This window comes from Copidosoma floridanum, unplaced genomic scaffold (genome assembly GCF_036245765.1).
Source record: "Copidosoma floridanum isolate Cflo_tuat_1 unplaced genomic scaffold, Cflo_Japanese_pri ptg000001l, whole genome shotgun sequence".
NCBI lineage: Eukaryota > Metazoa > Arthropoda > Insecta > Hymenoptera > Encyrtidae > Copidosoma > Copidosoma floridanum.
Window position 1 is genome coordinate 16,418,420 of NW_028321878.1, and position 23,032 is coordinate 16,441,451.

Here is a 23,032-nt window from a genome sequence, read left to right on the forward strand (position 1 = left end):
CGTCGATCCCTCCTCGTGTAAAGCTAAGAGAATCTCCCTCTTCGGAGAGTAATTCGGAGCAGCGGCGTGTAATCCAGCAGTGGAGCGCGCAGCCGCCGTATAAATCCCTTCTCACTTTAAATGCTAATGAGTCCCCTGCGAGTGATACATTTGCCGGTGTTTAAGCGCAAACTTACATCCCCTACCCCCCACCCTATACTGTACCTGTATTCGGGGAAAAGTGGTTGCAGTCTCTACGTGTTCCGGACGTGAGTGCTAATCAGAGTCTCTTTCTCGCTTTAGCACTGGTGTTTTGCGCCACTGCGGCGTAAATTGTGAATTGCGCGTTTATCTCTGTGTAGACATACGGAGGTGCAGTGTGAGGAGAGAGGGTCTCTACCTTTGATTCGTGGGAAAGCAAAGTTAATTAGTGCTCAACTCGCTTGGCGCGTATACATACTTTGCTGATCGTTCAAATGGCCGTGTTTTACAAGGGGGTGAATGTTAATACCCCACTCTTGGGTACGGGGATCGTAGTGGTTCCCAAGAAGCGCTTATGTGTGCTTATGTATTTTCTGGCTTTTTGACGAGTAATTATTTCCAGAAAGATTCTCTCGATAAAAATTGCCTTGATCACTGGAGAGATATGAGACCTTATTCTTCTACCAAATTAGTAAGTTAGGAGACATTCTCATGATCATCATAGGAATAAAAAGAGGAAAAAAAAAAAAAAAAACAGGTACGCGAGAGTTGAGAAATCCCGAAACTACCACTACCATCTATTTACGCCATTGGCATGGAGGTTAATTAAAAATTCTCAGTGGAATCTACTTATCCTGATCCCCTGTCTGAAAAACGTGAACCTCGAAAACTTTTGGGCCGTAGGGGACTACCGTCGAAAGTTCGGATCCGAATGGTAATAAAAATGCCTAATACGGGGCTGAGTGGCTACTAGAGTCGATTGGCAGATATAATACATACAATGGCGTAGTGGAAATGGAGAACCGAGTCGGGGGGGCACAAAGCCGCGATGGTAAGTATTTCAGCAGCTACTGCAGAGTGGCAGGGGTTTAACCTACTTTGACGCCTACACGCCATCGACTGACTGACTAGGTGCTCTTGCCATCCTCGTGTAAACTCATAGCATCGGGGGTAGGAGCGGTTGGGCAGAGGAGAAAGAGGAGGAAAAGATATGCAGACCCCGTTTCCTTGGCACAATAAAAGAGGAATGAAAAGCAGCAGCTGCAGAAGACGAAGGAAAGAGGCTGGCACGCTGCGTATAGCTATCGGAAAGTCATTCAGGCCCGACAGGCATCTTAATATGCTCCTCTGCGCTGTACCGACTGCTTGTTGCTGTTATTGCGGTTGCGAGTTGCACTTTTTATACGTACGACCTTACCAAGTGGGTTCTGTATCTTCGTGCACGACAACGAAGAGTCGCAGGATGTTGCGACATTACGGTGATGGTGAATGTCGGTCCTGACACTGCAGTACGATTATCTTGAAACGATTGAAAATACTTATCGCGGCTCTATACACCCGTGGATCCTTTGAAAATAAGTTTTAGTTTGCTTAACTCTCTGAGAGGTGCTTTACGTGGATCATAGTAAACATACTGTGTTACAGAAGTCAGTATGGCAATTTTGAGCTTGAATTTTTAGTAAAGATATCCTTACTTGACTTAACTACCTCCACCAAATAAAAAAAAGTTTTTCATTTATTCCATTTTTAGAAGTCTTACGTGAAATTTATCAAGCTCCAAATTTGTTTGACCCTTATATGTGTTCTCTTAAGTTCGAACACTACATGTCATTTTTTCAAACTGCCCTGCATCTCAATCAATGAGCCAGGTCTGCTTCTAATATTGATTGTGGAATTTTGTTTTCGCCTGAGTGTTGATGTTATTACGTGAATCAGTTTTAACTTTGTGTACCTGTCGATATTTGAAACTTGTTTTTTATATATGATGCTTTTTTTGAGATTCGGTATCTGTATCTCTATTTTTGATCTACGTATTTAATAGTCTTCTTTCCAATGCTCAATATTTATTTAGTCATTCATCAGTTGCTTTATCTGTGACTAATTCTGTGGTCAAGATTCGGTCTTTTTTTACTAAATACCTGATTCATCCTTGTCATGAGCGCTTTTGTTAATGTTTGAGATAAAATAAAAAGAGATTATAAACGGTATTTCCACTTTATTTGGTAAAATTATGTGCTGCTTTCAGTACAATATATAAGGATGGAATGAAGGGAGTTTTAAAACATGTACTGAATTAAACCGATCAAGCTATAAACGATGATTAATCACAAAACCTGGGATCTTAAACCCACATTATGTCAAACCAAATCCATATTTTTACGTTTGATTGTCTCTTCCTCGTAATTTTTTATAGACATTAACCATTTATACTTTTGAAACACCATTACGTATGGAATCTCTTACCCACAAAGTTAGCCGAGTTGTGAACAATTTTGGTACAGTCCATATTTGCTTTGCGCATTTTTGGATTTTCCCCAATTATATGGCACAGCCGAGTGAGCCCTGTATCGCTAATCTCTTCTTCCTCTCTCCAACCATGTCCCTTTTATGAGACGAGGGATGGTTAGCCCACAGCATACAACACAGGGAAGTAGGTGCAAAGCCTATACACCTGAAACACGGATCTATACGCTCAACGCAGTTGTGCCACACGCGTGCAGCAAGTATATACACGTACATACAACGACGAACAAAGTTGGGTGCCGAATTGCCGTCGCGACGAATCTGAAACTTCGAAACACACGTATAGTTGGAACTCCACGCTTAACCCTACGTACTGCCACTGCATGCACTTGCACAAAGTACACGCTTCGGCGTGGATTACGCACAGACCGGCGCTGTTGCTCGTTTTCGTCGCCTCCGGCTGTAGGTACACGGGAGACCGTTGTGCAGCCACGTGTGGCTACACCTCTAATTCAAGCAGCGTGTAATTAGGAGGACCAACCTCAGACGCGAGACAAACGTGGGGTGCAGCTCTTGGAAGGGAGCCCGTTGAATTTGACTCTGTTGCATTAACGATCGCAATTACCTCTGCCACCTTGTGATCAAATTTTGTATCGAGTTGATGCATCACACGCGTTGGGACGAATAAATGCCACTCTGTGCAACGATTGGTTACTTTGGATCGAACGACACAATCTTCACACATTTCCCTTTTTAAGCACTTTGATATTTGATTTACCCTAAAGAAGGGCCCTTTTGCAGCGATCGTTCACCAAGTTTTTTTATTAGATCCGAAGGTCCTCATTCATACAGATCCATCGCTCACAAAAAGGCACAATCCTACATTCCCGCACGCTAACTTGAACGTCAGTGGGTGCTCTTTGAAGGTATTAAAATATTTAAAAAAAAACACGAATAAAGGAAAATCGAGCGTTGGTCATCCAAGATGGAAGGGAGTAACGATGCTTGTACACCTTTCAGTGCCTGCAAAAGAAAAGCCAACCATCCATGCCGTTTGCCGCTGGCCATCTGCCAGAGGGATGCATGTACGAAAGAAGAGAGCAGCAAAGGCCACCATTTATCTATATCTACCTACCTGCTGCTGCTTTCCCTCTCAAGTTAAACGAAGCGAATTTTCGGCACAACGAGATCTGCGTCAACCGTACAACGCACACTCTGAGTGTACTCTACAAAGAAGGTCGTGGAGCCATCGGTAAAGATGTATACAAGAGACAAGAAGAACGCCCGGTGCAATCGAGATACTAGAAGAAAAAGAGGGGGTCTGCGGGAGCGGAAATGAAGCCAAAAACGCTTTAAACGCTGGCTACGCGGCTGAAGAACAATGTTAGCTCCAAGAAATTTTCCTCCATTGGCACCAGCTTCGTCTTCCTTTCCCTCTCTCGTGCGTACTTTTTTCCTACTTTTCTATCTCTACACCCTGTGTTTTTCGCCAGCATTTGCTACTGTTGTTGGTCGCTGGATCGGGGGGAGAAAAATATACGCTTAATGGTCCCAAAAATTCGCATACGGAGCGAGACCTTGGGGATCCCCGACCTGCAGTGGTAGTAGCGTCTTGAGAAAAATAAAGCTCGTCAGGAGTATTTGTTGTGAAATGCACGCGTTTCCGGTGAAATAGCGCTTGCTGTCACTTGTATGGAAATTCTGCTCTAAATCGTTTCTTCAAAAACATTTTTTACCAAAGTTTTATCGGTATTTGACCAAACCAAAAATAGGTGATTTTATAAGTCATGTAAAAAAGTGATATATGCTGATGTTCATTAAAAATTATTAAGTATTAGTGTTGAAATTACGTAAATTGTGTGCATCTTTTTTACTGAAAACATTATCGATAAATCCACAAAATTATTGTATGATAATGGTTAGCATATGGAGATCTTACAGAATATTTGTATATTATTATTATGACATTTGATGTAACTCACACAAGACGTTTTAAAACAAACTATCTGTTTGAAATTGAATACATTAAAAAACAGTAGAACGTTTCATAAATCATAAAATCCAAACTTATGGTTGTTTTTTACTGATCCGTCATTTACTGACACAATACAGCATTTTAAAATAAAAAAACAGATAAAGTCTCCCAATCGTCTAATAAATAACTAATTTGAAGAAAGATATTTCTCAACCGTATGCGCAGCAAAACTAAATTCCAAGTTTAGCTATTGTACATTAATTTTTCGACCCTACTAAGATCCCATTGGTTTGGAGTAAACATATATTTTTTCATCCGCAAAAGACGAGGGCATAAGAAATCGACCCGTTTCCTTTTCCACATTTATCAAGTCCACCTCCCAGTCTTCGTGGAAACTGCACCCACAGCCAAACGTAATCTCGAGAGCGATTCAAAAATACTGACGAATTTTTTTGCCACTACCTCTAGCACTTCATTATCATGGCTTCTTTTCTCTCCTCTACTCCTCTTTTTTTTTTGGTGTTACCGTTTCCAATTTCTTTCTAATGAAATCGCCAATGTCTTTGTAAACTTACTCATCACCTTTCCTAATCACAAACTCATCTAAGCTTTTTTATTTTCAAGCACTTACTCATATATTTTGCTGCGATAAATACATAGTGGCTTTATTCTCTGATTCTCGAAGTTTAATAATCATATCGTGCACGAGAGTAAATTTTTGTGGAATCTATCCAGTATCATCTCTTTTATTTTTTCAGTCATTCTTACCTCACTCTTAAAGTATTTAACCACCATGTAATTACTTCATCACTGCACCTTTTGTCTCTACGTGCCTTTAATTTTTATCTAATATCTTACATTGTTTAAGTATCAGTAAGACTAACTTCGTAAGGCATTTAACCTTTTACTACATAGTACGAAATATTTTTAAGTTTTTCGCAATCATAGTGCGTAGTGTTTGTCATGTTTTTATTACAATTATCTTGATATATCAATCCAATTATTTCACGCAATATCCTAACACATAATAACGGTACCACTTACTTGTAGAAAACATTAAGTACCTAAGATTCTTGGACACATTCAAGTATATTTTTCATCATTTACAGCTCAAAATTTCGAAGTTCAAGTTAATGGAGTCAAATAAAAAATCATGAAAAGACATTGTTTTTCCTCGTCTCTAGAAAATCATAACCACACTCTCAGCACATGTGCGTCAAAAAGAGTGAAAACACTACAGATTAATTTCAGCAATGACATCGAGAGACTCTCAAATAAAATATAATAAAACTATCCTGAAAGAAAATATCTGCTCCTACGACAAAGACTACCATGTAGAAAGATTAGGCAATAAAGTAGAGTGGCTAAAACAAGCCATGGAAGTCGTCGAAAAATAGAATGTGGCTGGAGGGAAGACAATAATATGATAACAATAGAACAAGAAGTGATGAAACGTAAAAAGAAAAAGAGTGAGGGAGATAGATAAGAAATAAGACTAGAGAAATCCTTCTTACACACAGACAAAGTTGGATGCTTTTAAGAAAAAAATTGATTGAAAAAAAAAAATAATAATACTAATAATAATAATAATAATATATTCGAAAATGTAAGACAATGGTTTTGTTGACTGGAATTGCTCTGCTATTACGAAAAAGAGAATGCACAGATTGTACATAACGAAAAATTTTCAAACAGATAAGGTTACTATAGTTTGGGAAGAAAAATGTACAGTTCGAAAAAATTCTGACCTAAAGCAAACTTTGATTAGATTAGAAATTTAAGTAGTAAAAGTGCAAATTTATTTTAATAGTAGTGTCTTGTTTATGACAGAACTTATAAGAAACTTTTATGATATTACAGTCAATAAATATTGGTAAAATTCTGTACAAAAAAAAATAAATCTTGATAAAACGTTACAATTAAGTAGCAAAATTAACACTTTGAGACTTTAGCAATTATCGTTGCAATAGAAATTTAGTAGGCTCATTGTTCTGTAAAATCCACAGCAAAAACAATACTTTAAAAGGTAAAGATAATAAATAATGAAGAAGTTACATTATACAAATTTGCTACACAATCTGTTATCCGTACTGGAAATTATAATCATAATGATAATTAAATGATCATTACATCTAACTATAACAAAACAAAGCTTTTAAATGAAATAATAAAGCGTGTTTGTAAAAAAAATAAAGCTTATAAACGCAAAATGATGTATTTTGTGAATAAAAAAAAAATACTAGATAACTTAACTTACACTTAAAACAGTAGAGACGTACGTTAGTGTATGTATCTAATTTTGAGTGCACGCACGCGTGCGTATGTGTTACAAAGCCAAAGAAAAAAATAAAAAGACACAGAGAAAAAGCAATACAAAAAAGAATCATCTAATAATAAAATAGAGAAAGAAACTGATTAATAGAGAAAAAAAAACCTGCTACAGCAATGATTGTGAAATACAAACCAGCAATACCATAATGCAGCTCCTGGTCGAGAAATTTTTCTTCTTGTTCCTGCCCTCCTCTTTGTACATCTATTTCCTTTTAATGAAACAATAACATTAATTAAAAGTTATTTAAATAAACAAAATTATAATAGCTTAACACTATTTTTTCAATGTTAATTTAATCTGCTCTTGGCTAGTGGTCGTAAAAAACTTAGAAAAATTTTTTTTGAATCTTTAAAATTATTAAAAACTTAAAAGAATCATGGCATCAGAAATTGCTAAATACTGAAATAATTCTACGTCCACTACTCAACAAAAACCACGGGAAGGTGGCAGATACTTTTGTCAGGAAAGGATCAGGATAACAAATCGGCAGCTGTTAGATTCTAAAAGAAATTAGTTAAGAGTGTTAGTATTTGGGCGTGAATGTAAAGATGAAATGAAAGGGATGCGCGTGGAGTTAACGCATCTCAGGTTAATAATATTCTCAGGGGGTTCTTGCGCATACCTAAATCTAGCACGAGGAACTACAGGATTTTAGGAAAAAAGGGGATTTCTACAGTAGCGTTGGGCGTCAAAGACACCCACCACTAAACCGGCCTAGAGCTCGCGATTGAGATAAGTTGTTAAGTTAAAAAAGACGAAGAAAAGTTAATAAAACTTTAAGGTAAAAATAGTTAGACTTACTTCCTTGCCTTTTTCCAGGCCGTCACGAGCTCTAGGCCTAGCCATAGACTATATCGCAGGAGACTTAAAACAATACTATCTAACAACGCTGGACGATGTATTTTGGAACACTATAGTGTAACTGCTCGACGTATTAAGAAATTTGCAAGGTGAGCGAGCCACTTTTATACACGATGCAGGTAAGCATTACCTCCCACTACTAAAAATGGTATCTATAGTGGGGTCTTCGATTAAGCGCTCAAGCTGAACCTAACACTTATTTCGTTACCACTAATACTGCTATAATAGGCTGTTGTTTCAAAACAAATTTCTAAAAATTACCTCTAGTAGCAAACAAAGAGACATTAAAAATAAATTAAAGTTTCAAAAGCTGCTGCCAATTAACAAGTAAAAAAATACTCAATATAAGAAACTTAATAAACCCATAACGGAACGTGAGAGAGATAATGCAGTTAACTTGATATTTTTAACGTGTGACTGCAATTTCTGTGGATGACATTATTAACGCCATTATTAACATAAAGAAATATGGAAAAAACAAATGGTTTTTTGGTCATGAAGTAGGTTGTCACGAGGTTAATGAGAAATATGAGTTCTTATATTGCGAAGCTGGGCTAAATAGTACTTTTCCTATTTTGGACGTTTTGTAAGGGTCCGGTATGCGCTTGGCAAAGGGAACAGGAATTGCACGTGGTGCGCTTCTAAATAGGGCAAGTTCAAGGAGTTCAAGACCTGGTGCTTGCCATTGCAAGATGCTCCGCTAGATACGAAAACTAATATCTTTATCAACTTCCTCTAAGCCTCACGTATTACAAATCAAGATAAAGAATAATACAACCTCCTCTTCACCCATTTACGGGTTTTCCTACACATTGTTTCGTAAATATTACCATCAATTTTTTTTATACCACGTGTCTTGATCTTGTGGCATTTATATCGACTGCAAAGGCTATTTGTTTATTGTTTTAACTAAAAGCATTGGTTAGTAACGTATCTATCGACTTGATAGTACCTATACGTTTTACTGCATCACGCCATACTATCGTATAACATGTTAAACAGCTGTTATAAAGTTATCTTATACAAGATAGTGACACCTTATTTATATCGAGGAACATTTTTTTGGAAATTTTTTTTATTCAAAAGACCGCTTTTAATTTTGACTACCTCAAGTACTAAGTGCATCTCCCCTTTTTTGCCCTTGGTTCACACTTTACGCTTCAGGATCATAATTCGCTTAGTAATTTGTTTTCTGATTTAATATTTTGGAAATTATTCAAAAGCTTTATAACATTTTTTTTTTTTTTTTTTTTCCTAAGCCTGGCAAATTTTTTTTTATCATCTCTTTGTTAAGGGAATAAGCCACGTACATTTTTTCATACAATAGATAGTTTTCCCTGTTTAATTGTATGTTCACATGAAAACCAATACAAAAAAATAGAAAGGAATGTTTGAGCAATTAAATATGTTGGGAAACTGACGGAAGTATCTTATCTTTTACGACAGCTGATATGCTGTGGAATATTACTGTCATACAGTTAACTAAATAAAAAACTTATTTTAGAAGGATAATAAATAATTAAATTTGAATAAAAAATATTTCAATTTTACAGACAAATAGAAAAATTAATAAATCATTCTTAACAGAATTTTTCTCGACGTTTTAACTTTTACTGCAGCCTCAACAAGAAAAAGAGTGTTTGCCACGTACGTGTCATTTAACCTGGACTATATTACGGCCTTAGAATAGACCTGGTGGTCATGGTACTAATGTGATAAAAAAGTATGTTAAAAAATGCGTTTTTTAAAATTAATAAAATCGGAATGAATAATTGACCAACTAGTAAGTTTTTTTTTAGCGTTGGTGGGCGTCAAAAAAGAAGAATAAAGATAAACATATATATCTGTATACATATATGTCAAAATCGATCGATACTTTACAAAGATTGAGACACTGAAATGAGAATATTAGAGAACTGAAATTAAAAACTGTCGAATCAGACATAATATGTGCTTTAAATTATACTTTGTCTCTTTCTTTCTCATGTATCGGTAACAGAATGGTATTAATGTGATCTTTACTCTCTTTTAGGCAATAAGTTGATTTAACAAATACCAAAAATTATAATAATGCCAAAGTTAAAATTTCTGACCAAATAATTGGTGTACAGGAGAGTTTGAAAAACGAAAGAAGTTTTTTTAGTTACTACTAAACACGATAATCTTACTCATTTAGCGCAGAAAAAATGAACCCAATTTTTTTTTTTTTGTTCGAAAAAAATCTGATTTTTCCCAGAAAATTTCAAGTTTTCCTAATATTATAAATTATATAAAGTGTTTTGCATGAAATTGAATCTTATTGTATTATCTATTATAGAACAATGTATTGTATTTATTTTTTTGGCAAAGACCTATCCGACCACCACCTCTCACCAATGATTTAAAAAAAAAGAAACAAAAACTGATTCAAGAACAAGCTCAACTGAAACAGCAGCTCAGTACAAGAGCTACACCAAACTTTTATATGCATCCGAAATCGAAATCCTTTACACGGCACTTGGCTCAAGCAATTATAGTTACAGAATCGAAAACTGAATACAGAACCTCGGTGAACCTGGCACAGCATTTCCGCTGACAGATTTACAATGGCAGTACTTTTTTTATACGAAAACGAGAAAAATAAAGATAAAAAAAGACACAAATAAAAAAAGGCTAGCTGTGGATCAAATGGAAAAAAAAGAAGCTCAACCTGTTAAAATGAATCACCGTTCTTTTCACGTGTCAACACGTGAAAGTATGCACGCAATGGTGTTTGCTTGCGTGTTACGCATATACATATATACGTATAAAACTCGAATCCATCGACGGTATGCACTCCACTACTACAATAACTCGGAACTGTTTTTCGCGGTAAAAGCTTTTGTGTTGAAGGCGACGGAAAAAGAGAAATGAAAGGGTCACGACACGACGGCCTCGTCGTACAAAAGAAACGAGGGGCGCGAACGGGTGGTGAGGCAGAGCTTTTTTTCCCGTTTTCCCGGTGCTATTTTTTTTAATTTTAAAAGAATTGCCGTGACAGCTAGGATTGACAAGACCAATCAGTTGGCCGTGCTTCCGTGGCTCCCTGACTCCCCAGCCTGAGCGTGGATCGTGAATAAGAGTCGCATTAGAATAATAATCAACGCTAACATTCTTTTGTCTCCAGTTTTATCTGCCATGCATATATTATTTGTGGCTGTTTGAAAAAATATTATTTTCTCTTTGCATCAGTTGACATGCCAATCGAATAAATTATGAAATTATGGGCAAAACGTATACTTTTGTTCTGATCCTCGATGGACGTAAGGAACAAATTGGAGAAACCCGTTTAATTTTACAATATTATAAGACAATCAAAAATTTGAAGCGCTTGCTGAAAAAAATATTCACCATGACTGATATTGATTATTCTGCATTAAACTATTTTGAGTGCTTTCTGACAAAATTTTTTTTTTTTTAATGATTCCTTAAATGTAAATAAAGAAGTTTCTTTCTTTTTTTTTCTTTTTTATTGGAGACTTAAGTCTAGGAACCATATACCTCTATTAACGTTTGGAAAAATAAGTGCCACTATCAATACACTTTAAGTGGTACTTTTTTTAATATGTCAGACTTAGTAATAAAGTGTAGTATGTTCAGTATTAATTGCATCAATTGCAATTCAATGGACCCGAATTAGTGCATATGTTTAGAGGTGTCGAATTAGTTTCCATATCAAATCCATACAAATTAACATAGTCAAATCTTGAGTCAAATAAATGGTTATTAAAAATGGTTATCAAAAAGTATTTTGGAAATAGCAATCATGTTACCAGAAATCAATAAAATTATTGACCTTTTTATCTCAATAAGAATCTGATGTATACATGAATAAGTAAGGTGATATTTTTTGTATACATATGTGTAACATTTTTTACATCCCACGTTATCCAGACATTGGACTAATAAATAATTAAATTCAGTCAAAACCTTATAAATGCATGGTAAATCATACAAATTGTGTGTATAAATATACCTTTTATACTATTTTTTCATAAAGATCCCAGTTCATCATCCAACCTAAGTCACATCCTTATGCGTAACTTATTAGACTAAGCCAAGTTAAATACGGTTGGTGTTTTATCACAAAGAAGATTCCTGGTAGAGGGCGAAGTTTGTTCTTCTTTTACAAGTGGAACTCGCTCATAACTTAATAGTAACACTTGACTTTTTGAAATTTGTACATCTCCACCTTAACGTTAACGAACTCGTAGCTCCTGCTACACGGAGTCTCTCTTGCATTGGGGCTTACGCCACTCCCAGCTCCACTTCCTCATAAAGAAAGAGCAAGGAACGGCAGCAGTACGCCCCTACACGAAAATCTCTTTAATTCGTTCGATTAACGGCAATTTATAGCGGCCATCCGTACCAAGAGCTGACCTACATACCAATACCGCTATACGACCAACCATCCCTTCCAACCGGTCCTCTTCCCTTCCTTCCCCTTCAGAGCTACCAGAACCAGAAGCAGGAAGCTATCTTACCTCTGCCCACAGCAGCGGACCTTTTTTTTATTTTGCACGTGTTTTTTTTTTCTCGCCTCCCTTGTGCTCTGCCCATTCGTCGATTTTCCATGCCCGATTATTTGTTTCTGATCCGTTTCTTTTCTTTCGTTTGTTCCCCAGACTCTCCTTTTTCTCCTACGTTCCATCCTTCTTGTTATCTCAATTCTCTATTTTACTTCTACTACATGTCTTCGCGTACGTCCCTGCTGGCTAGGTGGTCTTCAGCATCCAAAAAAAAAAAAACAAAAAGAGGAAGAGAAAAAGAAACGGGCTGGGTAGTAGTTGGTTTCTTTTGTTATTTTCTTTTGTCAGACAACCAGTGATAAGGCTGACCATAGCACTACCACTGTTCTTTATTCGTTTACATCGATTCTTTTATATGTATTCAGCATAGAACCTTTTCAACCACAACTTTGAATCGACAATCCTGACATTATTTTTCTTTTGTTACCCTTGTCTTTAATTTTATTTGACTAGTTTTATGAACTCTAGTTTCTCTATAACATACTTCACTGTCCTGATCAGGGATGTTATTATAAAGCAATGCTCTAGCTTTTAATAATTGATTTATACAAATATTCAACGTGGCAGAACAATAAACGATGTTTCGTTTTTTATCAATGAGATTATAACTGCAACAATAAAAAAAAGTAGAAATAATCGAAAATTTTCGTAGAAATGGTACGGAGAAAAAGTTGAGGAAATACACAGCTGGACAACAAAGTGGAGGAGGAGAAGAAGACGAGGCATGTTTTAATGATTTTTGTGAGATGTGTAGCCCATAGTTTGGGGTGGTTGTTCGGGGATCTACTGATAAAAAGATTTATCTGCACCAGAGAGAACTGTTTTGCGAAATGAGCTCCGCATCGCATGTACAGTAGGAGTGGGAGAAAGAGAGAGAGGGAGGGTCATGTAAAAAGTGGTACGTGTCTGTCGAATAGTAGGCCAACTGCGCTTTCAAACTTAAATTACCGTCAAACACGGAGTTTGCCAGCCAATTTTTTTTTCCAGTCAAGCCTCTAACACGGGATAGTAAGAGTAATTAGAAAATTCTTTAAAAATTTAAATTTAAATTAAACTCAGAGAATGTTTGTGTCTCTTATCCTAGCGTAAAAGTTGGGAGATAATTTTTTCTTACCTTCAACTGCGAGAGTTATTCAGTGGTTAGTTCATATCAAGATGCACTCTAGTTTTTATTATTAAACCATCATTGACATAAATAATCACTAAGATAATCATAACAAGAGTAAAAATAATCTATAATGTACCTTTCAGCTCACTTACTGTATAAATCAGTCCTACTTCAATTTCAGAGCCTCAGTTATTGCAGATTTGAAAATTTGATTTCTTAAAACTGGCTTGACATGATAAAAGGAACTTTTTGTGAAAACTCGTTTTTGATGAATCGTGCTCCGCATCAAATTCTTTGTAATATTGCAAATGCCTTTTCACGTTCACATGATCATATCCCTGACTATATTTCTCAATGTATTTCATCAATTCCTACCACAAATAGTCGAATAGTATCAATTCAAATAAACTCTATGTGTCTGAACAGACAAGTGCACATATTCAGAACACATTTATTTCAATATATGTTATACTCGTTTGTCTATAGTTATGCCAATATTTTAGAAAAAGTTGCCAATCTCAAAATTGCAGTTTGTAGAAAAAAACCGAAAAACTTCTTCTAAAATCCTGCAATAATTATTTCAGACCAACAAGCTACTGAATCAAAAACACCAGTGTGGATTTAAAGATAAGCTCTGAGCTAAGAGTTGTCTGTTAAGTACACGCGTTGTCTCTTCCACTCGCTCGTACACTTAGTTACAAGATCGCGATCGAAACAAATGCTATACGAAAAGTACCAAAGAGGGAGGTAGATCAGACAAAGCAAAGCCAACACAGAGAGTGCCTCTATGGAGCTTGGGTCTATTATACGCGCGAGCAGCTTGGCTTGTCAGGATAATAACTGCTACGTGACAAGCGCGCAAAGGGATTCCTCCTTAGCTGCGACGCACCCCCCCTCGTACTTTTAACCAAACCTCCCTTCCTTTCTTGCGAGTACTCAAGCGCCTGCCTTTCCCTTCATGCGCTGTCTCCCTTGTGGAAATCGCGAGACTTATTGTCTTCCTTGCGCGAGATAAACTCTGCTGATGTTGTGCGATTATGCGCCATCATGATGGTAAAGGAGATACTGTGCGTAAGGCCTTACGACTTATATTGTTACCCACATCACAGGTTTTTTTGCATGAAAAACATACATACGCCTGTATCTATAAATGTATACCTTCATCCTGTTCGTGAGGTTTATTGTGGCCAAGACAGAAGGTATTGCTTGAGAATATGCTCGTAGGTTACGGTATAAAGGATGAATGATTTTCTTTGTACAAGTTTCCAATAAGATCTTTTCATGCATAGCATATGTTACGTAAAATGTGCACCATTAACAACATGGCAACGTCACGTAGTGCTTGAAATCATATAGTGGAATACGTTTGAAATCCCTACTAATCGAATGGCCCTAGGTGTATTATTATAACAAAATTATTTTAAATCAATCTCATTACTCAGTATTAACTCCCAGTTTCCAAATTCGTTGATACAATGTATGTACATAACCATCCAGCTTTCCTACGCGTTGAAACTGTAATTATGCATTACGCAGGATACCTCGTTTGTGGTACTATAAAAGCCGTTTTTGTTTTTTTAACGGTTTTTTTTTCTTGTGATAGCACCAAAAGATCATTAAAATCTCCGGTCACTTGTTCCCAGGTAGGATGGATAGCATGAAACAACTTTGATGAAACCAGAGCTCTAAAAAAATAGCCCCACGTCAATCTTTTTTCCAGCAAACTGCTGTAAACAAAACAAAAAGCAAAAAAAAAAAAAATGGTAGCAGCCACTGTTACGGAAGAATCTACGCTGTCAATCCAAACCCGGAAAATGAAAAGTTTGATGTCCAACCAGTATCTCTAAAGCTTACCACACCCCCATCCCCAGAAACGTAAACTAAGAGCGAGACACAAGCGGAAACACATACTTATGCCCCCACACCCACTACTCACAGGTTTATCGACGTGTGCGAGTCTACTCGGCAGTTTCGCTGTTTCGTTTATCGATTCACCAAGAGAAGCGCTTTCCCTACCCACTCCCACCTTTTGGCTCTTGCCTGTGCTTGCAAGCTCGCCCCCTCCCCTTATTGGTACACAGCTTTAGAAAACAATCATTCAACAGTTTATGAATCGATGATATGAGTAATGGCAGCGCCGATAAATCGATACCCGATATCCTCCGCCTCTTTCTTTATATTACCGCAGCTGAACTTTTTTGTAAGTATTAATGTAATCGTCTATATTTAAGTTCAAAGAGTAATTGGATTTCTTGCCCGATGTGTCATCGAGACGACACTGCTGGGGCTTGAAAAAAATTTGGCGTCAAATTGATTCACGGTTCTTTGATTGGGCATTAAGATATGCAAATTTTTTTAAATTTTCCTGTAAAAACAAACGAAACAAATTTTATGATTATTAGGAGGCCAAAGGATCTCATAGCAAGTTCTTCTTTCCACAGTTTCACTGTAACCGCTCAGCCCCGGGGGTACAATAATTTTGATACCCAATGCGGAACAGCATGATATTTTCATGCCTAGCCCCATGAATCATCCTCGCACCAAACGTATTTCAGAAACGGAATCACACCGATGTAAAAAAGTTCATAAATGCTCTGGGAGAGACTCAGAGGACCATACTGTTCGTAAAGCGATAATTGAAAGTTGCAATTGTTTTTTCGCTCTTTTACTCAGTACGAACACTCGCATGGATGCTTGTATAAAAAAAAAAAAAAAACGCATACCGGATACTGTCAGCCTTTCCTTCGAACGAAGACGAGAGCTGCGGACGGAGCCTCTGCCGTACGATGCTACTGCTCCAACTTCCCTCCGGCTAGTCCCTACAACTACCGGCCCATAAATCAACAGCCAGCATCATCCACGTGAAATTCGGCTGGCCGGCTCGTTTTCCATTCTCCGTGTCTTGCTCGGGAACTCGGGGTCATGTATGCAAATTTGAAAAATGTCACGCGTGACCTCGCCCAAGGCTCCTCCTCGTATGCGATCAAGTTTATAAGGAACAAAAGTAATGATGCATCAGTTGCTGTTACTCCTCTTGTTGTTTATACCTAGGTTGGGCCAAATGCGTTCGTTATCGGTACAGGCAAGCTCGTAAAAATGCTACGGGTGTGCTCTGCACAAGTCCATTAGTGCAGGCACGAGAGTATATTCCACCTTTGGGAAGCGAAAAATGTAAACACGGCTATTTTTCGGCATTACGATTCGTGTACGGCCAGCTATCAATGTCTCGTAAAATTCAATGCCGAAAACGTTTTTTTGGACTCGTTGATGTATGGCTCGCGTGTTAATGTTACGCCAACTACTTTAGGGTGGATACAGGCAAGTTTCGTGGGACGAGGGTTTCTACCCCTCATTAATTTTTTTCGTTGTGTGGTAACTTCCAGAAATCGCGGAAATAAGAGAGGATCGCATTGTAAGTGGTGAGAAATGAGTTGCAAAGTTGAATAAATTTTTTTCGACAATCAGAATTAAAGAGTTGTCGGTATTCATCCTCCAAAGTGGGTTTTTGTTATGAATAAAATTTTTTTTTTTCATTTTTCTGTTTCCACGATTCAACTCTCGTTAATGAATAATTGATGGTATGACCATGATTCCATGAAATAAATAAAAAAAAAAAACAATTTTGTTGATAATCGAGTATTTTAACTTTTTTTCATTTAACGAATAACAAGTGAAATACGAAGAAAAAATACGGTAATATTTCTGATAAAATCTTGTTTTATTTTGCACTTTTAAAAACTAAGAGGAATTTCATCGGCTTCTAATGAACTAAAAAAAGTTTTCGTACAATAATAAACCGAAGCCCGAACCAGTGACCAGAAAATACCCTTACACGTCGCCATCTACTTGTTATCTTTGCATCTGTATATTCATGAATCCCCCACAGAACCTCGGCTATTCGCTCTGGCAAGCGATTTTCGTGTACGTGCGGTCTTTTGGTAACAGTTGGATTCAACTGAATTTAAAGGGAATAACCATATTTACCGACAACAGCTGTCGAACATGTAAAAACATTCATTCGATCGGGGAGGGTACATTTTACGGCCTACGCATCGTGAAAAAAAGCTTATAAACGAATGATGGACAATGCACGCACACCGAGACACAACAAATTTCAGTGCGATGGGTTTCTGACATTTCACGATTTCTGGCTTATCATTTTTTTTTCTTTTTGTTGTTGTGTGCAGCTTTTTGTATGCACATCTGAATGGGAGTGGTTTTCGTACCTACAAATCGATCTCTTGTAAAAGTTTTGTTGTACAATACAGATAAAGAATGGAGGATGCAGCGCAAAAAAATTCTACGTACAACCATTTTACTTTTTTTTTCTATCAAAATATTGAATGGCAAAAGCTTATTTCTCGACTATTATAGCATGAACTAAAGTTAATTACGTAGTGCACGAGTTACAACTGTACCAATCTGGCAAATCCTTTTGATACTTTCTTCCTTTACCGTTTTTTCATTTATTGTTGAATTTGCTTGTTACGTAAGTCTTTTATTATTATGCCCACATGCGCGTTAGTTTACGTAACTCTCAACTGATTGGCTAAAAATCTAGCAACAACAAATATAAATCAATAATCAGTTCAGTATTTACATAAACCAATTACTTTTGTACGTGTTACTTATGTCCCATTACTTTTTACTGAATTAATTTTCATGTAATTATCCTTAAGCGAGGTAAGTGTAACAGAGGAAATAATATTAAGGTTACAAGCACAAAAAAAGATAAGGAATTGCTTTCAGCATGATAATTCAAATCGAAATTCATAATGTTGTACGATAAAAAAGTCGTTTTTTTGTTACTAAAAATATACTGACTATTAACGTTACAAATTTTGTAAGAAAATTATTCCTAAGAAATAAAAGAAAAACAATGAAAAGCAATGATACAACTCAGAAGATACTTTACATGTTTCAAATTATATCTCTTCTAAATTTACAATTGTTTATAACTCGTAGTTACCTACCTACCTACGTTAATTTAAGTACTGTCATTTGATTTTTTGGGCTGTAATTCGTAACCTTTTTTTAACCCACATATTTTTTGGCATGTACCCCAGTAAGTACTTTAAAAACCCTAAAAATTTAAAAGCTTGCCTATGTACACGCGAAAACTACGATCATGCGAGCAACCACGCACTAAGCGAATATCGCAATCACGCATTCTAACACTACAGCATGTGTTACCACAAATAACACACAACTTTCTTACGTCTATTTGCTGGAAGTCTCTTTGATAGTTAGTGTATATTTGTAAGCAGCTGACTCAAAGAAAGCCAAATACACAACGAAAATGTAGAGCTCTGTCGATGTAATTAGCGTACTCTCCCGTATGGATGCCTTTTTTTTAATGTGTGGGTGCGAAGATCTATTAACTTAATCCTGAGATGTTATAAGGCGCATTTAACGTTTCAGCAAATCAGGTACGATGGCTCTATGAACATAGATGACTAAACAGTTCTCCTCATTAAGGTATACCTTGAGCCTTGCCAACGAAATCATCGAAGCCAAAGTTATGTTGACTTGCCAAAGTAAACGCTCAAACATAAGAATCAAACATTATTATTTGCGGCCTTTTGGACAATTTACTCGTGCTTCTTCGAACTGCTGCTTATTGTATTGAAAATTTACCTTGGTTTGAGCCTTTAGTACGTAAAGTTATACAGTCAGGGTTTATTTTAGTAAAATTCAATGTTTATTAATCATACACACATAGGTACACTACAATTAGAATTTTAAATGGTTACAAACTAGAAGTCATTATGCTCTGGGGGTAGGTTCGTATCTCTAGATATTGTTTATTTTCTGACGATCCCGAAAGGTTTTGATTTTTTTAAAAAACATCGTAAAACTCTTATTTGTTCTTCGTCGCAAAGCTTTTTTCAAGAATTATTTACAAAGTCTGTTAGAAATTTATTATACATTGTTTATAATTTTTATTTTTTGAACAGCATTTGAATCAGTATCAGTTAAATTCGTTACTTTAAATTGACTAGTGCCAGAAGAATACATTTTTTTTTTTTATATGAATTAATGCAATTTTATCCATATGTCACCTTTTTCCGATCAAAATAATTAGAAAAAGCTTTAGAAAATACTTTTTATCTTTACGTGGTGAATTTAAAAAGCCTTTTTCCAACTTTATTATAGAATTTGTATTACGCATCACCTTTCTGGATAAAATAATTATTTTTTTCTAGTAATCACTTAGATTTCTAAGAACTTTTAAAACAATTATTTCATCTTTCTGATCTCTGAATTTCAATTTTTAATTCGTTTTTAAGATCATCTAGTTCTCTCCTCAATTTCATCTCAATTGCGCGTGATGGTTTACTTTGTTGAAAATTTTCGGTACACAAATTGATGGCATTACGTACTTTACCTAAATAAATTCTTTTCAAGAGTTTTAAGGGCTTTTTAAACAATGTATTGTTATGTATGATCGAAATATTTATTACCTATGCTTTTATCCTTTCAAATCAAATTTTAAAAATCAACACATCATTTACGACATGTCTTTGAATGTTAACCAGTTCTTTTTTAAATATTTTAATTCTTCGATCAAGTAAACTATAAACTCGTATCACTATCAACGTGCATAATAAGTCAACTTTTAAAAATTGACTTGCCTCTCAGTACTTAAAAGTTTGTGTACAGTAAGCATCACACGGGTTAAAAGTAAATGAACGGCAATATTATAAACAAAATAACATCATTAGTTAAATTTTGTAGGACATAATTTGTAACCTGATTTTACGCAGATGTGAGAGATTTTTTTTTTAACAAAATGCAGAAATAGTAATTTTTAATAAAATTTTGTTATAAAAGTTAATTTATAAGTAATTTGGGCTAAATCTCCGTCAAATTTTGCATTATTTACTAATGATTATATACAATTTCTTAGCTATATCATGAGCTTCCTACAGAACTGCTATGAACAATATTCACGCACTATACTATCGGTAAAAGAATCCCAAGGTTTCAAGAAATGCAGTGTTAACGAAAATTGCGAAAACTCTTTTTTTTTTTCACTTTAATTTGCACAAATATGGTGGAAAATAGGACGTTACAAAAATTTGGATTGCACCATTGGAAAGATCAACCTTGAAAATGGTCTAAATGATGCTTTATCAATTTGTTGTACAAATACTTTAATGTTAATTAGTCCGGTTGGAAAGAATTCGTCAAATCTTAGAGAAAATCAATTTCAGCGGCTCAAAGACAAAAAGCTGCAAGAAACTCAAACCTGAAAATTTTTGTGTAGATGATAATACTATTTATTACTTAATATCTAAATACTAGCAATCATAGACTATAAGTCCACTCTTACATCACAGCCAAAGTCAAGCTTAAATTTATTATTGTTGGTAAAAAACTATTTGTTTTGAAATTAAAAACTCTTATTTGTAGTAAATGATTTAACGTACTCTACGTGTATGAAAGTACAAAGGTATATTATAGTGGAAAAGGATAGTAGACATATATATTTTAAGTTAGTACATTTTAGTAAAAAAAAAAAAAAGTATTGTACGTAAATTCGCAAGAGACGAACAAATTTTATGTATGAGTTAATGCTTATCTAAAACTATTTGTCTTGGCAAGCTCACCCAGGGACTATCATTTGGCTTTCATGAATATAGCATCGATACTTTTTTAAAATAGTAAATAGATGTGTTGTTTATGTCAATTAATAAAAGTTAAGGTATTCGTATTAAGATGTAAGATTACGCAAATACAAAATTGTTTTGAACCATGTACCTAGGCTTGACGGAAAAGAATGACTTTTAAAGTTTGTATGATTACAATAGAAGAGCTCCTAGTAGCGTATTACTACATTTTTCGTACTTTTTATGGCAGTCAAAAATCTTAAACTGATACTCTTTCTGGATTTCAGGCAAACGATTATTATCATTATTTTTAGCCGTACAATAAATGAGTTCTTTAGACGAAGAGACTTAATCAGAATATCAAAGACGAAAACTGTATACTTCGTATTTGTGTTTTAAATATAGTTTTCTCATAAGTGTACAGATTTCACACTGTGAAACATAACCTTAAAAAAGTCTTGCATACATTCAAAAATTTGGAGGCTATCAAAGCCATCTTCATTTACAAAAGAGATAAGTTAAATTCATACACAACTATGTTTTCCTATCACTTGCTCCTTAGCCATCATAATTTATATAACAAAACAATACCAAAATTATTTTCTAATATTAATGTGCTTGTAAACAATGTAACTTATGTCAACAACATTGTGTCTCACAAAAATTTTTTAAGATTTTTAATAAATCTAAATAAATAATTTTGCGGTAAAAAAAAATTTTTTCAAATATCAATTAAACAAAATAAAAAAAGTTTTGTGTTGCTGTTCAACAGAAATTTTTAAAATAATAATTAAGATTAAATGCCTTTTCGTTCGTGAGTAGAGATGACTCTGAGAAATTTTTATGAAGCAAGAGGTTAGTGATGTTAAGTAAGAGGTAAAAAAGGCTCTTGCGATCTGTTTATACCTTCTCTAAAAACATTGGTCTAATTGGTTAAAATCATCAAGTAATAAATGCCACCCTATAAGACTATGTGAACTCTTCCGGGTAATTACTTGACACAAATATCTCGATTTTTTCTACGATAACCTTTAATCTACAAAAAAAATTTTAATAGACAAGAAATTTAACTTAAAAATTTTTATAATTTCGCTAAGAGAAAAAAGTATACAGAAATAATTACTTTTAAGTTAAGGAAAACCTAAGACATTTTTAAGTAGCTGTTGTGCCCTTAAATACAAACTATTGATTATCGCTCATGTCCACAAAACCAGAGCGAGTACACAGACCCACTCTGAAAAGATAAACAAATATTTCTTATAAAGTAAACTCAGCAGCCTTGAAAAAAAAAACGATGCTTGCATATTAAACACAATTTTACTTGAAACCCGGCTCCTTAAACAAGATTTTTTTACGTTGCACCCAAGGATCAAAATCCCATTAAAATAGTAGGAATATATAATAAGAAAAAACTTGCCCTTGTTTTTCCACAGTAACTTTTAAAATTCTCATTTAAATATTAATCCTCTTTGTTTGCTACTAGAAGTAATTTCTAGAAATTTTTTTTTAAACAAAAGCGTATTGTAGTATTAGTAATAACAAAATAATTGTTCAGTTTAGCTTGAGCGTTGATTCAAAGACCCCACTATAGATACCATTTTTAAGAGTGGGAGGTGATACCCGCCTGCAGCGTGTATAAAAGTGGCTCGCTCACTTTGGAAACTTCCTAATACGTCGAGCAGTTACACTATAGTGTTTCAAAAGACATCGTCCAGCGTTGATAGACAGTATTGTTTTAAGTTCCCTGCGATATAGTCTACGGCTAGGCCTAGAGCTCGCGACGGCCTGGAAAAAGGCAAGGAAGTAAGTCTAACTATTTGTACCTTAAAATTTTATCAACTTTTTTTCTTCATTTTTAACTTGACAAATTATTTTAATCGCGAGCTCTAGGCCGGTTCAGTGGTGGGTGTCTTTAACGTTCAACGCTACTGTAAAAATACCCTTCTTTCCTAAAATCCTGTAGCTCTTAGTGCTAGATTTAAGTATGCAATAGACGCCCCTGAGAATAAAATTTACGTGAGCTGCGTTAACTCCACACGCATCCCTTTCATTTCATCCTAACATTTACGCCCAAATACTAACACTCTCAACTAATTTTTTTAAGAATCTAACAGCTGCCAATTTATTATCCTGATCCTTTCCTGACAAAAGTATCTGCCACCTTCCCGTGGT

The 23,032-nt window shown here is 35.4% G+C and overlaps 1 protein-coding gene across 1 annotated transcript in view; it reads right to left on the reverse strand.

Moving 5' to 3' along the window:
- Positions 1-3,880: 3,880 nt before the first annotated feature.
- Positions 3,881-23,032, reverse strand: part of LOC149376059 (fatty acyl-CoA reductase 1-like) — a 128,995-nt gene continuing 109,843 nt past the window's right edge. The window contains exons 6-7 of the mRNA XM_089590133.1: positions 4,002-4,141; positions 3,881-3,939 (exon numbers count right to left, since the gene is read on the reverse strand). Of these exons, the coding sequence (XP_089446259.1) occupies positions 3,881-3,939; positions 4,002-4,141 (199 nt within the window). The remainder of the gene's footprint in view (positions 3,940-4,001; positions 4,142-23,032) is intronic.